The sequence below is a fragment of the Triticum urartu genome, chromosome 5A (genome assembly GCF_056163025.1).
Source record: "Triticum urartu cultivar PI428250 chromosome 5A, HENAU_Tu73, whole genome shotgun sequence".
In the NCBI taxonomy this organism is placed as follows: domain Eukaryota; kingdom Viridiplantae; phylum Streptophyta; class Magnoliopsida; order Poales; family Poaceae; genus Triticum; species Triticum urartu.
In genome coordinates this window covers 105,677,965-105,689,996 of record NC_141877.1, presented here as the reverse complement: position 1 = coordinate 105,689,996, position 12,032 = coordinate 105,677,965, and the positions used below count along the sequence as shown (strand labels likewise).

General features: G+C 54.6%; 1 protein-coding gene across 1 annotated transcript; it reads right to left on the bottom strand.

The window, feature by feature from the left end:
• Positions 1-300: 300 nt before the first annotated feature.
• Positions 301-843, bottom strand: LOC147970486 (uncharacterized). Its single transcript, XM_087523459.1, has one exon. The coding sequence runs from the start codon at positions 841-843 to the stop codon at positions 301-303; it is 543 nt and encodes a 180-aa protein (XP_087379585.1).
• Between the last annotated feature and the right edge of the window lie 11,189 nt (positions 844-12,032).

Genomic DNA, 12,032 nt, shown 5'->3' with positions numbered 1-12,032 from the left:
GGTGTAGTCAATGCACATGCGCCACTTGTTATTCTTCTTCAGCACAAGGACTGGATTGGCAAGCCATTCTGGGAAGAAAACTTCCATGATGAAGCCGGCTGCCAGCTGGCGAGCGATCTCCTCTCAAACAATTCTCCTCCTCTCCTCCGACAGTTGGCGGAGGGGCTGTGTGACTGATTTGGCATCTTCTCTCACATGTAGCTTGTGCTCGGCGAAATCCGTTGGAACACCCAGCATGTCTTTGGGGGACCATGCAAAGATGTCCCGATTCTCACAGAGGAAATCGACGAGCTCGCTTTCCTATTTGCTGTCAAGGTTTGCACCTATGACAGCGTACCTCTCCGGGTGCTCGGGGTCCAATGGAATCTTCTTTGTCTCTTTGGCCGTCTTGAAGGAGCCCTGGGTCTCCATCTCTTGGCCTTCTGGAGACATGTCTGGCTGCTTGCCGGCCATGGCCACCACCCGGTCCAGGAGCTTCTTCTCTGCCGCAATCACGAGGGACTCGGCCAGCCGGCTGCTGGCTACAGCGCAGGTGGCCAACTTTTCATAGTCACCACAGATTGTGATAATGCCCTTAGTTCCTGGCAGCTTCATCTTGAGATAGGCATAATGCGGCACCGCCATGAATTTGGCTAGAGCTGGTCGGCCTAGGAGCACATGGCACAGGCTCTCTAGGTCAACCACCTCGAACAAAATGGCTTCGCAGCAGAAATAATCCTTGTCTTCGAAGAGGATGCCTATCTTGATCTTGCCGATTGGTGAGCAGGACAAGCCGGGCACAATGCCATGAAACAAAGTCCGACTGGGCAGCAGCTGCTTCTCTTTGATTTTCAGCTTCTCCATGGTGTCTTGATAAAGGATGCTGATGTTGCTGCCGCCATCTATCAGGATTCAGGATAAACGAGCAGCTCGCATCTCTGTTGCAAGGGTGGCAACCCAAACTAGGGCATAGGAACCCGGAGAGGGCATCACTTCTGGGTGGTCGGCCCGGCTCCAGCTGATGGGCTTTTCAGACCAATGCATGAACTCTGGAGTAGTGGAAGCAACCGCATTTACTTCGCGGTGTTGCTGGCACTGGCTGTGTTTATCGCTGGCCATACTGGTGAAGACAACATAAGCGCCATGCTCTTCAGGGTAATCATCTTGGACTTGGCCGACTACTGGACGGGCAGCCGGCTGCGGGGGAAGGGGAGCCGGCGGGCCAGCAGGCGGAGGAGGTAGCCCTTCTCCCTTAGCAATACGGACAAGCCTGTGACACTTCCGAGTTGTGTGGTTGGACGGCTTCGCGCCGCTGTGGAACTTACAGGGGGCATCGAGGGTCTGCTCAAAGGAGAAGGCGGGCAACCAAGCCGACTTGCCGCCCTTCTGACGCTTGTGGGAGGCTGCCATTCGGGTTGTTGATCTTCAACAGCTGCCACCCGCTGGCCAGTGGAAGCTGGCTGGGGGCTTTGCGCTTGTTGTCGTTTGGTTGCTGGCGCCGATTGTTATCTCCAGCCGGCGTTCGAGGGGCCAGGGGGAGCACCTTCCCAGAAGTGTCCACCCAGAGTTCTGACTTCATGGAGGAGTCGATCGTGGCGTATTTATCTGCTATGATCAGTAGTTTGTCGAGGGTCGCCGGCTCATCACAAAGAAGGCGGTGCTTGAGTAAGGTGCCCTCTCAGCAACCGACAGTGAAGTACTCGATGGCTTGGACCTCGTGCACCCGTTCGCAGGAGTTGCACAGTTCTGCCCTCTACGTCAGGTAGTCGTGGGTGGACTCATTAGGGCCTTGGACACACAGCGAGAGCTAGCGCGGCTTGGGAGGCCGTTTGTAGGTGGTGGTGAAGTTTCGGATAAACACCTCGGTGAAGTCTACCCAGCTATTGACGTTGTAGGGCTTGAGGCTGTTCAGCCATGTCCGGGCTGTGCCCTGGAGCATGAGCGGGACGTACTTCACGGCAACGCGCTTGTTGCCGTTTGCTATGTTAACTGATGTGGAATAATCCACCAGCCAATCCTTCGGCTTCACGGAGCCGTTATTCTTGGGCGTGTCCCTTGGGAGTGAGAACCCCTTGGGGAAAGGCTCGTCTCGAATGCGGGGGGCCAAAACAAGGCGGACCCATCGCGTCTTCTTCTACTAGCGCCAGGGATCGAGCCCGCCGGTCGATCCGGTGGCGCGCGTCATACTCGTCGACTCCTTCTCGGCAGCCCAGCCGGTCGCCAAGAGTCGGATGATCAACAGGCGGTGGAGAGGTGCGCCTCTCCCTTTGAAGAGGCGGTGGCAACGGATCATCATCCCGTCGTTCGACCGCTCGAGGGCGGCCGTCTTGGTCACGCTCGATGGTGATGCGAGTCCGGCTACAGCTGGTAGCCGGCTCCTTATCTCATCTGTCACGGGCGCCGCCAGTCGGCGTCCGGGAGGTCGCACCGTGCTCTTGGCGAGGGGGCGGGTTCTCAACCCACTGTTGAAGCTCTTCAGCACGACAGCCGGCTTCTTGTTGGGCAGCAGCAGCATCAATAAGCTGCTGAACACGCTCCATCATGTAGCAACGCTCATCGCCCTCCAGGTTGTCCAGCTCTTCTGCTGCCGCCTAGGCAGTGCGTATGTTCTCCATGGGCGTGGCGTAAACTGGGCAATCCAATCCAAACATGCTGGCGACGGCTGCGCCTCGCTGCCTGACCGTGCTTGGTCGGCTGGGCCCAGCAGCAGTCGGCGTGCCGCCGATAGCGCGATCAACCTCACACTGGAAGGCTTCGGAGAGGCGTCTCATGGTAGCCAATTTCTTGGCATTCTCAACAAATGAAACGGGGCAGGCTTCCAGCGTCTCGGCATCCGCATCCGCAGAAATGGGCGTGGACAGATCCTGCATTGCCACCTGCAATGCGTCCTGGCCGGCTCCTCTAGAGCCCCCATTGTGGTTGATAACAAGCACCTCCGTGACAGTGCTGTTGCCGCTCTCCACGCGTGGGAGCGGATCATCGATGACCATGACGTATGTGGGGAAAGCATCGAGGGATGCCATGTCGGAGTCGACAAGCATCGGGTCGGTGGAGCCGATCGACTCCAAGTCGAAAGCCGGCTCGTTGGCGATGTGGAGTTGGTCGAGGAGGTTGACAAGGGGGCTCTCGAGGCTATCTGCGCCTGCGTCGGACGTCGGCTCATCGGAGAGGCGGACCTCGCCAACAAGGTTGGCGAGGCAGCTTGCTGCGCAGGCGACCTCCGCGTCATGCACCGCGTCGGCGCAAACGCCGTCTGGCGTGCCGGGCTGGCTACGCTCGCTGGGGAGGAAGAGGGTCCCTGTCTAGAACAGATCTCTGGATGACAGTGCACCTAGCCCCATGGTGGGCGCCAAATGTCGGGGGAGTCGTGCAACATATGCCAAAGGATGGCTTATCATGGAGGGGCTAATAAGACGTCGCCGGTGCCAGGAAACGGGATGAGGCGAAGACATGCACACCGGCGAATCTTACCCAGGTTCGGGGCTCTCCTAGGAGATAACACCCCTAGTCCTGCTCTACGGGGTCTCCGCATGATCACTATCACCACAAGTAGCTACAAGTTGCTCCTTAAGCTGTTTCTCTAGAGGAAGAAGAACAAGGCTAGCCCTAGCTCCGTCTCTACGTGTGAATGTTTTTCTGAGAGTCTCCACCCTTTGCATGGGCGTCGTGGGGGGTTTATATAGGCCTACCCCCCAGGGGTACAATGGTAAACTGGCCGGGTGTAGGCGCAGGCCGTCAGTGTCGCTTGTGGCCTGCTTCTCCGCTGGCCGCTGGGGCCCGCCGACTGGTGGGCCCTGCCGACTGTCTTGTAATTGGTCGATAGGCCCCGCCCACCACTTGCGGGCCTTGCCGGCTACTCATCACTGTAGCCGTGCGTCTAATGACGCTTGCTTTGTCGGGGAAGGCGTGGCTACAGTCCCGCCACCTGGCGGGCATTTCACTGTAGCCATCCCTCATCGCTTCCGGTCAATGGCGCACAAACTCCTAGGAAAGGGGAGGGCCGCCTGCTGGAAGCCGGCCTCCCCCCAAGCCGGTTGGCAAAGCTTGCCACCTTCTGGCTCCTCACAGGCAGGTAGGGCCCGCCGCCTGTGGGCCATACCGACAGCCCGTCGTGGGAAGATGGTCCCCTCTGACTTGGGTGATGTCACTGGTGGGAGGGCCACACTGCCGCGCCGTGTGGGAGATCGTTAGCCGGTACGGCGCACTGCGGCCATGATCCGCCCTGGATTCAGGGGTGGCTGGTCTCACTGTTGCCATGCCTTGTCTCATTGTATTCATGGGGGGCTCAGACTTTGAGGGCGCTTGGGGGCTGCGTGCTAGGAGGCCAGCCTCTCGCGAGGCCGCCTACTTGGAGGCGGCCCATTTCATGGCCATCTTCTGGGTCCACCGTCTTTTGGGAGTCGGTCGCTTTGAGCCAGCCGGCCACAAGAAGGCGACGATTAAGCTTCGATACTTGAGGGGCGCAGTCGGCCCCGATGTCTTGAAATGTCGTGGGGGCAGATGAGGCTACCCATGGCCAATAACTCCGACATTGCTTATCATACGGGTAAGGTTGGACGAAGGGTGGTAGGAACAAATGCTCCGCCTAGAGCATGTGTGTGTGAGATGGAGTCTTAGTGTGTGTGTGTGTGGGTTGTGTGACGCGGGGTCCTCGGTGGCGGATGTAACTTAAGTGTGTGTGGCTTCATCATAGTGTATGACAGAGGCCACCAACGAGGGGGTGCAAGAGAGGAAAGGCCTGTAGAGAGGGAAGAGAAGGCGTGTGCGCGTGAGAGGAGTCGACATCGAGAGAACGTGTTTGTTCGAGAGACACCGAGGAAGACTACTATATATCAATGGTGCATGTAGGCGGGAATTAAATGAAGGGGTGGTCTTATTGGTTTCAGGGATATTGGGAAGAGTGAGAGAGGGGGGTAGCTAGAAGGAGGTTGCTAAGTGTGAGTGTGTCTTTTACCCATCCAGGCGGGTTGAGGGTAATTAACTATGTATGGAGACATTAGGGTTGAGGGTAATTACACAAGAAGAGAACGATTCGATGTGGCATTAGGGTTGAGGGTAATTAACTATGTATGGAGACATAGTAGACCTTGAGCGTGCATGTGCGAGAGGTATACATCTATATGTTGGATGTGTCTGTGTGTGCACACGAGCATGATCGAGATAAAAGAAAGAAGACATAAGTCATAAGATCAATGATATGGTTGAGATGGTATGACAATATGCATGCATGTGAGAGTGCAGGGAGGAAGGCTCGATAATTGAGCATGTGTTTTTGTCTTTAAGAGATAGTGGTGTGGGCTGGAGCATGCATCTATGACGAGCAGAGGGAGCGAGACACATCGATTGTGCAAAAGAGATCAACCTATAAATGCATGTATGGAGACACATATATAGTGTGGGTGGTAGGAAGCAAGAGTGCGTGCGAGAAAGAAATGTTGACGGAGAAACTACAAATAGATACAGAGACAGAGATGCTAGCTAGAGGGACATCGGCTAGTTTGAGTGTTGGAGATGACCGCCGGGTGGTTCTGAGGGTGAAGTTATGTGTGTGTGTGAGAAAGATAAAATGAGGGCACTTGACTACATGTAGAGAGAAATATATATAGTGTGCATGATAGGAAGCAAGAGTGAGGGCGAGAAAGAAGGTTTATGGAGAAACAGATAAATAGAAAGATAAAGATGCTAGCTAGTGTGTGTTAGAGATAGGAGTCGAGTGGATCAGAAGGCTGAGTTATGTGTGTGGGTGTGAGAGAGATATAGAGAGTGTGCATGTGAGTCACATACAAACAAATATCAGAGATAAATTAGATCTCGAGAGACGGATTTTTGTGTCTACGAGAGAGAAAGATATTTCACAACGAGAGTGATAGCTAGAGAGAAATATGAGGGAACGCAAGATATCTCTAGGGGGAGAGAGTGTGTGGGAGCGACATACAAAAGAATGGTGGAGAGATATGAGACCATGGGAGACAGAGTTTGTGTTTGTGTGTGAGGAAGAGATATTTAAGAGGAAGAGTCGTAGCCTCTCATATGTAAGGAGCGAAAGACATCCCTGTGTGAGAGTGGGTGTGCGAGTGGCACACAGCGGAATAGTAGAGAGAAATGAGACCCCGGGAGACGAAGTTTGTGTTTGTGTGAGAGAAAGAGATTTCACATGGAGAATCATAGTTAGAGACACATAGCAGGGAGCGAGATATACTTAGAGAGAGATAGAGTGATGAAGGTCGAGGGAGAGTGTACCGTCAGTGTGTTGCAAAGATAAAACATCATTGTCGACATACATGTAGCATGAGAGATACCCGAGAGACGATGAATGCGTATAGGTCTTGAGAGATACTCCTATATAAGCATGAGTGATATCTATATGAGACGAATATCTGGATTAAAGGGGATTCAAATATTTAAACTGGAGATCACGACATCGATAATATCATGACGCAAATTGGTGTATCAAACATGCATATTCATTTGAATTTGGGGACATGTGTAATTAGTGATCCATAGATTCTTTAATTAGAGACAATGCATGATTTATAGGCAATTAATGTCTAAACGGGATTACACTATATGTTGCGTGTGTGAAAGACATTATACATGTTTGAGAAGTAAAAAAAAACACATGAAACACACATTAATTGGAGACAGTTAGCAAGCAATGCATACATCATATTTCAACATAAAGTGGTTTCAAATATTTGGAAATCCAAATTAAGATGAATACAACCTTATGAATCTGAGATCATGCCATTTGTAAACCATATTTATGTATAAAGAGTGTTGTGCTTTTGAAAGTATATATAAAAAATGATGTATATAGAATTTTATTCGAATCGCAAATGGATCCTCGCCAAACAAAAATAGAATACAAAATGGATTCGAATTGAGTTGGCACGGTAAACTTGCACTCTTGCTCTGCAAAAATATGAAGGAAGCGGGGAAAGTCGCAGTAACCGCCCGAAATCAAAATCTACGAGATGGAAATTACTACCTATCCCTGACACGCAAAGCCTATCAGCTCGATTTCTATAGGTTTCGGTAGGGGTAGGTTTGTAATTTCACTCAAACGTGACATAACGGCCTCTCACCCGGATTCATACACAGTGGGCACCAAAACATAGTGTCTCCTTGGCCGAAATCAACTCCCTACCTGATTCATACACGGTGGGCGCCAAAAAGAAACTCTCGTCGGCAAATATTCGGTGTATGCGAGATTACCTTCCTATCCCCACCCAAATAATATTGCTGTGATGTAGGAAATTTTAAACGGGGGCTAAGTTTGTAAATTTCCTTGCATTTGGAACAAGCGTGCCGTGAAGACATGGTCCCCCCTTCCTCTCTCCCTCCATTTCCTCATTCGTACTCCGTGGGCGCCAAAACAGCCTCACCACCCTAGCCTCCTCCGTCCGCCACCCCATCCACCGCTGTCCTCCTCCACCATGCCGGAGCTGATACCCCGACACTGTCGTCCATTACAAGAGATCAACCTCTCTCATCCTCGGCTTCAGACCAGGATCCTTGCATCCCGTCCTCTCGCTTCATCCCCGCCATCGTCCACCTTGCCGGCGCCGCTCCTATGACTGTCTCGTCCACCGCGCCCCGCCACCACCGTCTATCCTCCTAGATCTGTATCCACGCCACCGACAACCATTACTACCACAGCACTGTCAAATTCTCAGTAGATGCATACAAGGCGCTGCACCTGCGGCGGTACTCTTCGTATCTGCTCAACTTATTTATTGGAGCAAGAAAATAGATTGCCACTACTTTACTCTGATTTTCTTCTCCATTAGTTACTTGGTAGTTGAAAGCAAACATTGGTTGCTAAGTTGCCTTTGTCCGGTTTGCACCTTTAGATCCTCCATGGCATGCTCAACACTATACTCGCAATGCTTATGGTTTTCCTGTTTAATATTCCACACTAGTTAAATGACAGTAGACTAAATTTCAAAATTGGGTTAGTCGATTTTTCAGAGCTCACCGGAGTTCGCCGGTGCGAATGAAGGGGCTTGTGTGGGGATGGTGGTTGTGGGGGGCGGTGGTGGGGCCTCGCCGAACAAAGAAAACTCGACACGTGTGGGGCGGGGGTGGGGGTGGGGGTGGCGGAGGAACACATGCGGTGGGGACGGTTCAGGGGAGGGCGGGGCGTCAGGGCCGGTGGTTTGGCCGGCGGCCCGTGTGGTGTTCTGTATGGGAAGAATCAGAGACGAGGAATAAGAAGGATTAGGAGACGTAGGATCTTCATCCAACCGCCTGAAATGGTCGACTGACCCAAATGACAAAAGTCACACGACTTGCATGCAGACATGCAGAATATGTTTCCTCTTCTGTTCTTTAACATGTTCCTCTTTTGTTCTTCTTTAGTAAGCATAGTATGTTCCTTGTCAGGAAGGGGAGCAGGGACATCTGCAGTCGACACCTCTACTGGGCCGGTTCTGCTAAATGATTTTGCACTTCGAGTTGGTCTGCCATAATGCCCTGGAAATGGTGGGAGCTGTGCAGTCTTTGATAGACTAAACTGATAGTAACAGTTGTGTGCCTTTAGATGAATAGAGTTGGACTGTAGGTGATCGATAGGCTGCATATTACTAGCGGCAAAACCCTATGTTTTCTAGCCAGTTCCTGTCGGTGTTCTGGGAATGGGGGTCCCCGGACTTGCCTACCTGCGGCCCACGGCATGGCTCCTCCAGCGACCTGGTATGGCCCATCTTCATGAGCAAAACACCGAAGACCCTCGCGAGGGGCCAAGCCTCGCGAGGCGGACGACAAAAGACCTCCTCGGGGGCGGCCTCACTAGGCTGTCTCGCGAGGGGCGGAGAGATTAAGGCGAGGGGCACCTCGCGAGGTTCCTGTGACGCAAGCCATGACGACCAAGGCCAGGAGGCAGGCACCAGCACGCGCAGTGTCCTTGTTTCCTCTTTGGTGCTAAAGGGCAGGCGCAGGCGAGGAGTCCCAAGGCATCAGGCAAAGGTTTCCATATCGGTGCAACAAGACCAAGATCAGCAGGACTGCAGGACGGAGGTCACCGTGGAGCCCAAGACGGCGCCCCCACCAGAGCCTTTAGCAGGCGAAGACCACCTTTTGTCAGGATAACTTGTACTGGCTGTCTTCCTTCAAATTTTGCCATTGTTGGATCCCTTCCCTCCTACATTTTGGAAGAGGACCAGGGCATCTATAAATAGGACTAGACACCATAGTAGGAGGGATAAACTCATCTGGGAACTCATCTTGGATCGGATCCATTCCATCCTCAACCACACAAGCTCGAGCCCAAGAACACCTCTCCTCAGGAGGCTGTTCTTTCCTTGAACTTGTTCATCCTCAACCCAAGAGGCAATCCACCACACCACACTAGAGTAGGGTATTACACCACATTGGTGGCCCGAACCAGCATAAACCCTCTGTCCTTTGTTCTTCGGGTTCAGCGAGTTAGGTTCTGATATCGTTGCGAGAGTGTGAGCTGAGGAAAGATCTTCGTGGGCACCCCAGTGTTCGAACCTCTAGGGTTTTGCCCGAAACCGAAATCTAACATTTGGCGCACCAGCTCGGGGTGTGCCGAGGTTTTCTCCCCCATCTGCCGTCGCCCCGCACCTCTGATGTCTGACAATCCGAGGGCCCAGGCCGACCGCTGGGCGGTCCAGCTAGCTCGAGCACCTCCATCCGTTCCAGAAGATCTCAACTCCACGCTCCAGGCGGCCCGTGCGCCGCCCAACGCTTGCGGACGTGGGCAGCGCGGATCGACCTCCGCCGCCCTCACGCGGTAGCGCGCGCAGGCCGCCGCAAGATCCGCAAGCTACGCAGTAGCGATGGCGCCACACACTCTAAGGGAACAGGCGAACATGTGAGCCGCGCTCGTGGTGGGGCGGGGGCTGCTGCGGTGCCGGCTGATGGAGAGCGGCCGCGACGTGCTGCTGGAACGTGTCGCCGAGCTATTGGATGCGGCGGCCAGGGGTACACCGCGTTTCTGCTCACTACTCACATCTCAAATTGTGGCCAGGTCACACGACGGGCCTCATTGTGCTCGCGTGCTCCCAGGTGCCCCAGGAGGGCTTGCCAGCGTTGGCACGACCGGCGCTGTCGGACACCCGGCCGCAGCCTCGCCTCGCTTAGGCAGCATGGGCACGGGCGTTGCTCCCCACGGTCCCAGTCGAGCGCCACCCCATGGCCACCAGGTAATCACGCCGGGCTCGGAGGCGTGTGGCACGGGGTGCCTTGGCGGAGGTCCCGGCAAGGCAGCCCAGGAAGCCTATGTGCCCCACATGGTGAGTTAGGAGTACGCGCCAGAGGATGACCCCTGCATGTTCCACAAGCCGGGCTGGGAAGAAGAGATGTTGGAAGCCGAGGCCTTCTACGAGCAACCCAAGAGCCTTGCCGACCCCGCCAACGCCAACCACCGCACGGTACCGCTGATAACTCGGGAGCAGGCTTGCGCTAACCATGGATCGCAGGTGGACCAGGCCATGTCGGAGGACGGAGCCCCTAGCGCTGTGGCCCCACACCAGCCAGGGGCGGCGCACTGGGGGTTGCGCGGAAGTGGTTCGGAGCAAGGCCCACCCCCATGTCACGCGGGGCAAGGCGTCACACGGAGGTAGGTCCTCTGCCGGCGAGGCGCCGCCGAGCCCTCCCCCTGGCAGAGGGCCCGTGGTCACCGAGGGCACCGCTGGCATCCCCTCTGCCCCTTGGTCTCGTCCTGGTTTCCGGATGCCCCAACGGTGGTCGAGGGTGGCGCAAGGAGGGGCTCTCGTCTGGCGATATGAAGCAAGGCTCACGCCTGTGAAGGTCTCCGCCCGTGACACTCTCACGTAATAATGAGTGGGGTTGTACAAGACCCGGAGTCTCCGGAGAGCCGCCCACGGGCCTCGGGGGCTCCTGCCCATGTCCTAGTGGAAGCACCATGCTCCGAGCTAGCCGTCTAGACTGTCCCCCAATGACTAAGCTCATGGTGAACGAAGGCACTAGGCTCTGCACTGGTGAGAAGAAAAGAAGACTAGCTAGTTGCCGGACGCGCCCTATTGTTTCCAGCCCCTTTTCTGTAGCTCAATTTGCAGCTTTTGGATTAGAATTTGAAGTCATGTTTTCATTGGCAATCGCGGGGGGTGTCTTTTCTCGTTCATATTAGTTTCATGAGTTTTCTGAATTCGTGCCTTATTTTGAGGTTCGCGTCTGCCACCTCCCCCCTTTCGAGCACCTCACGAGCGGGGGCTGGGCATTGCGTACACGTGCCGCACGCGCACCCCACCACGACTGGTGCTTGCTCCTCGTTAGGCCCTCTCAGGCGGACTAGCAGACTCCTCTGGAGCCCCAGGCCTCGCGAGCCCACGAAGGATTCCCCTCGAGAAAATGCACGTCTGCAGCAGCCAAATCAGTGTATAGCCTGCCTAGGCCAAGGTAAGTTACAATCGCACGCTCTCAAGGGGCTCGCGAGCTTGCAAAAGCACGCTTTACGTATGGTTCGAGGAATAAAACAGTAGTATGATTACATGAGGGGCTCCCCCTCCCCAAAATGCTATTACGCCCTTAGGAGCCGTGCACCAGCTTTTGCATGCAGGTTCACAACAATGGAGTGCGGGATCATTCGGACATGTTACTCGCCGCGTCCTCCGGGTCGCTATCAGGCGCGTTGCTGGCACCGCTGTCATTGTCGCTGGCACCATCTTCACCATCATCAACTGCGCCACCCTCGTACGCCACGACCACCACCACATCGTCCTCTGAGGAGAAAGCCCTGACCAGAGCGTCCACAGTTTCGTCCACCCAACGTGCTAGATTGTCCCGGATGACCTTGGGCACCGGGGCGATGGCAGCGTCAAAGTCAAAATCATGAGTGATGTTTAGGAGATGGCTGAAAACATAGGAAAACGCACGCCCCAGGTGGTCTCAGCTCTTCTCCTCGACAAGCCCGCGAGCCCTCTCATCCCGGTTCTCCAGGCGCGTCACGACATCAGCGAAGAAGCAAAGGTGGCTGGCGTAGTCTTCTGCGTGGGGATGACGGGCGTGTTTGCCGCAAACGGCACCCAACGCCTGGTTGGCCCTTGTCCTTGGATCCTGGAGCATGG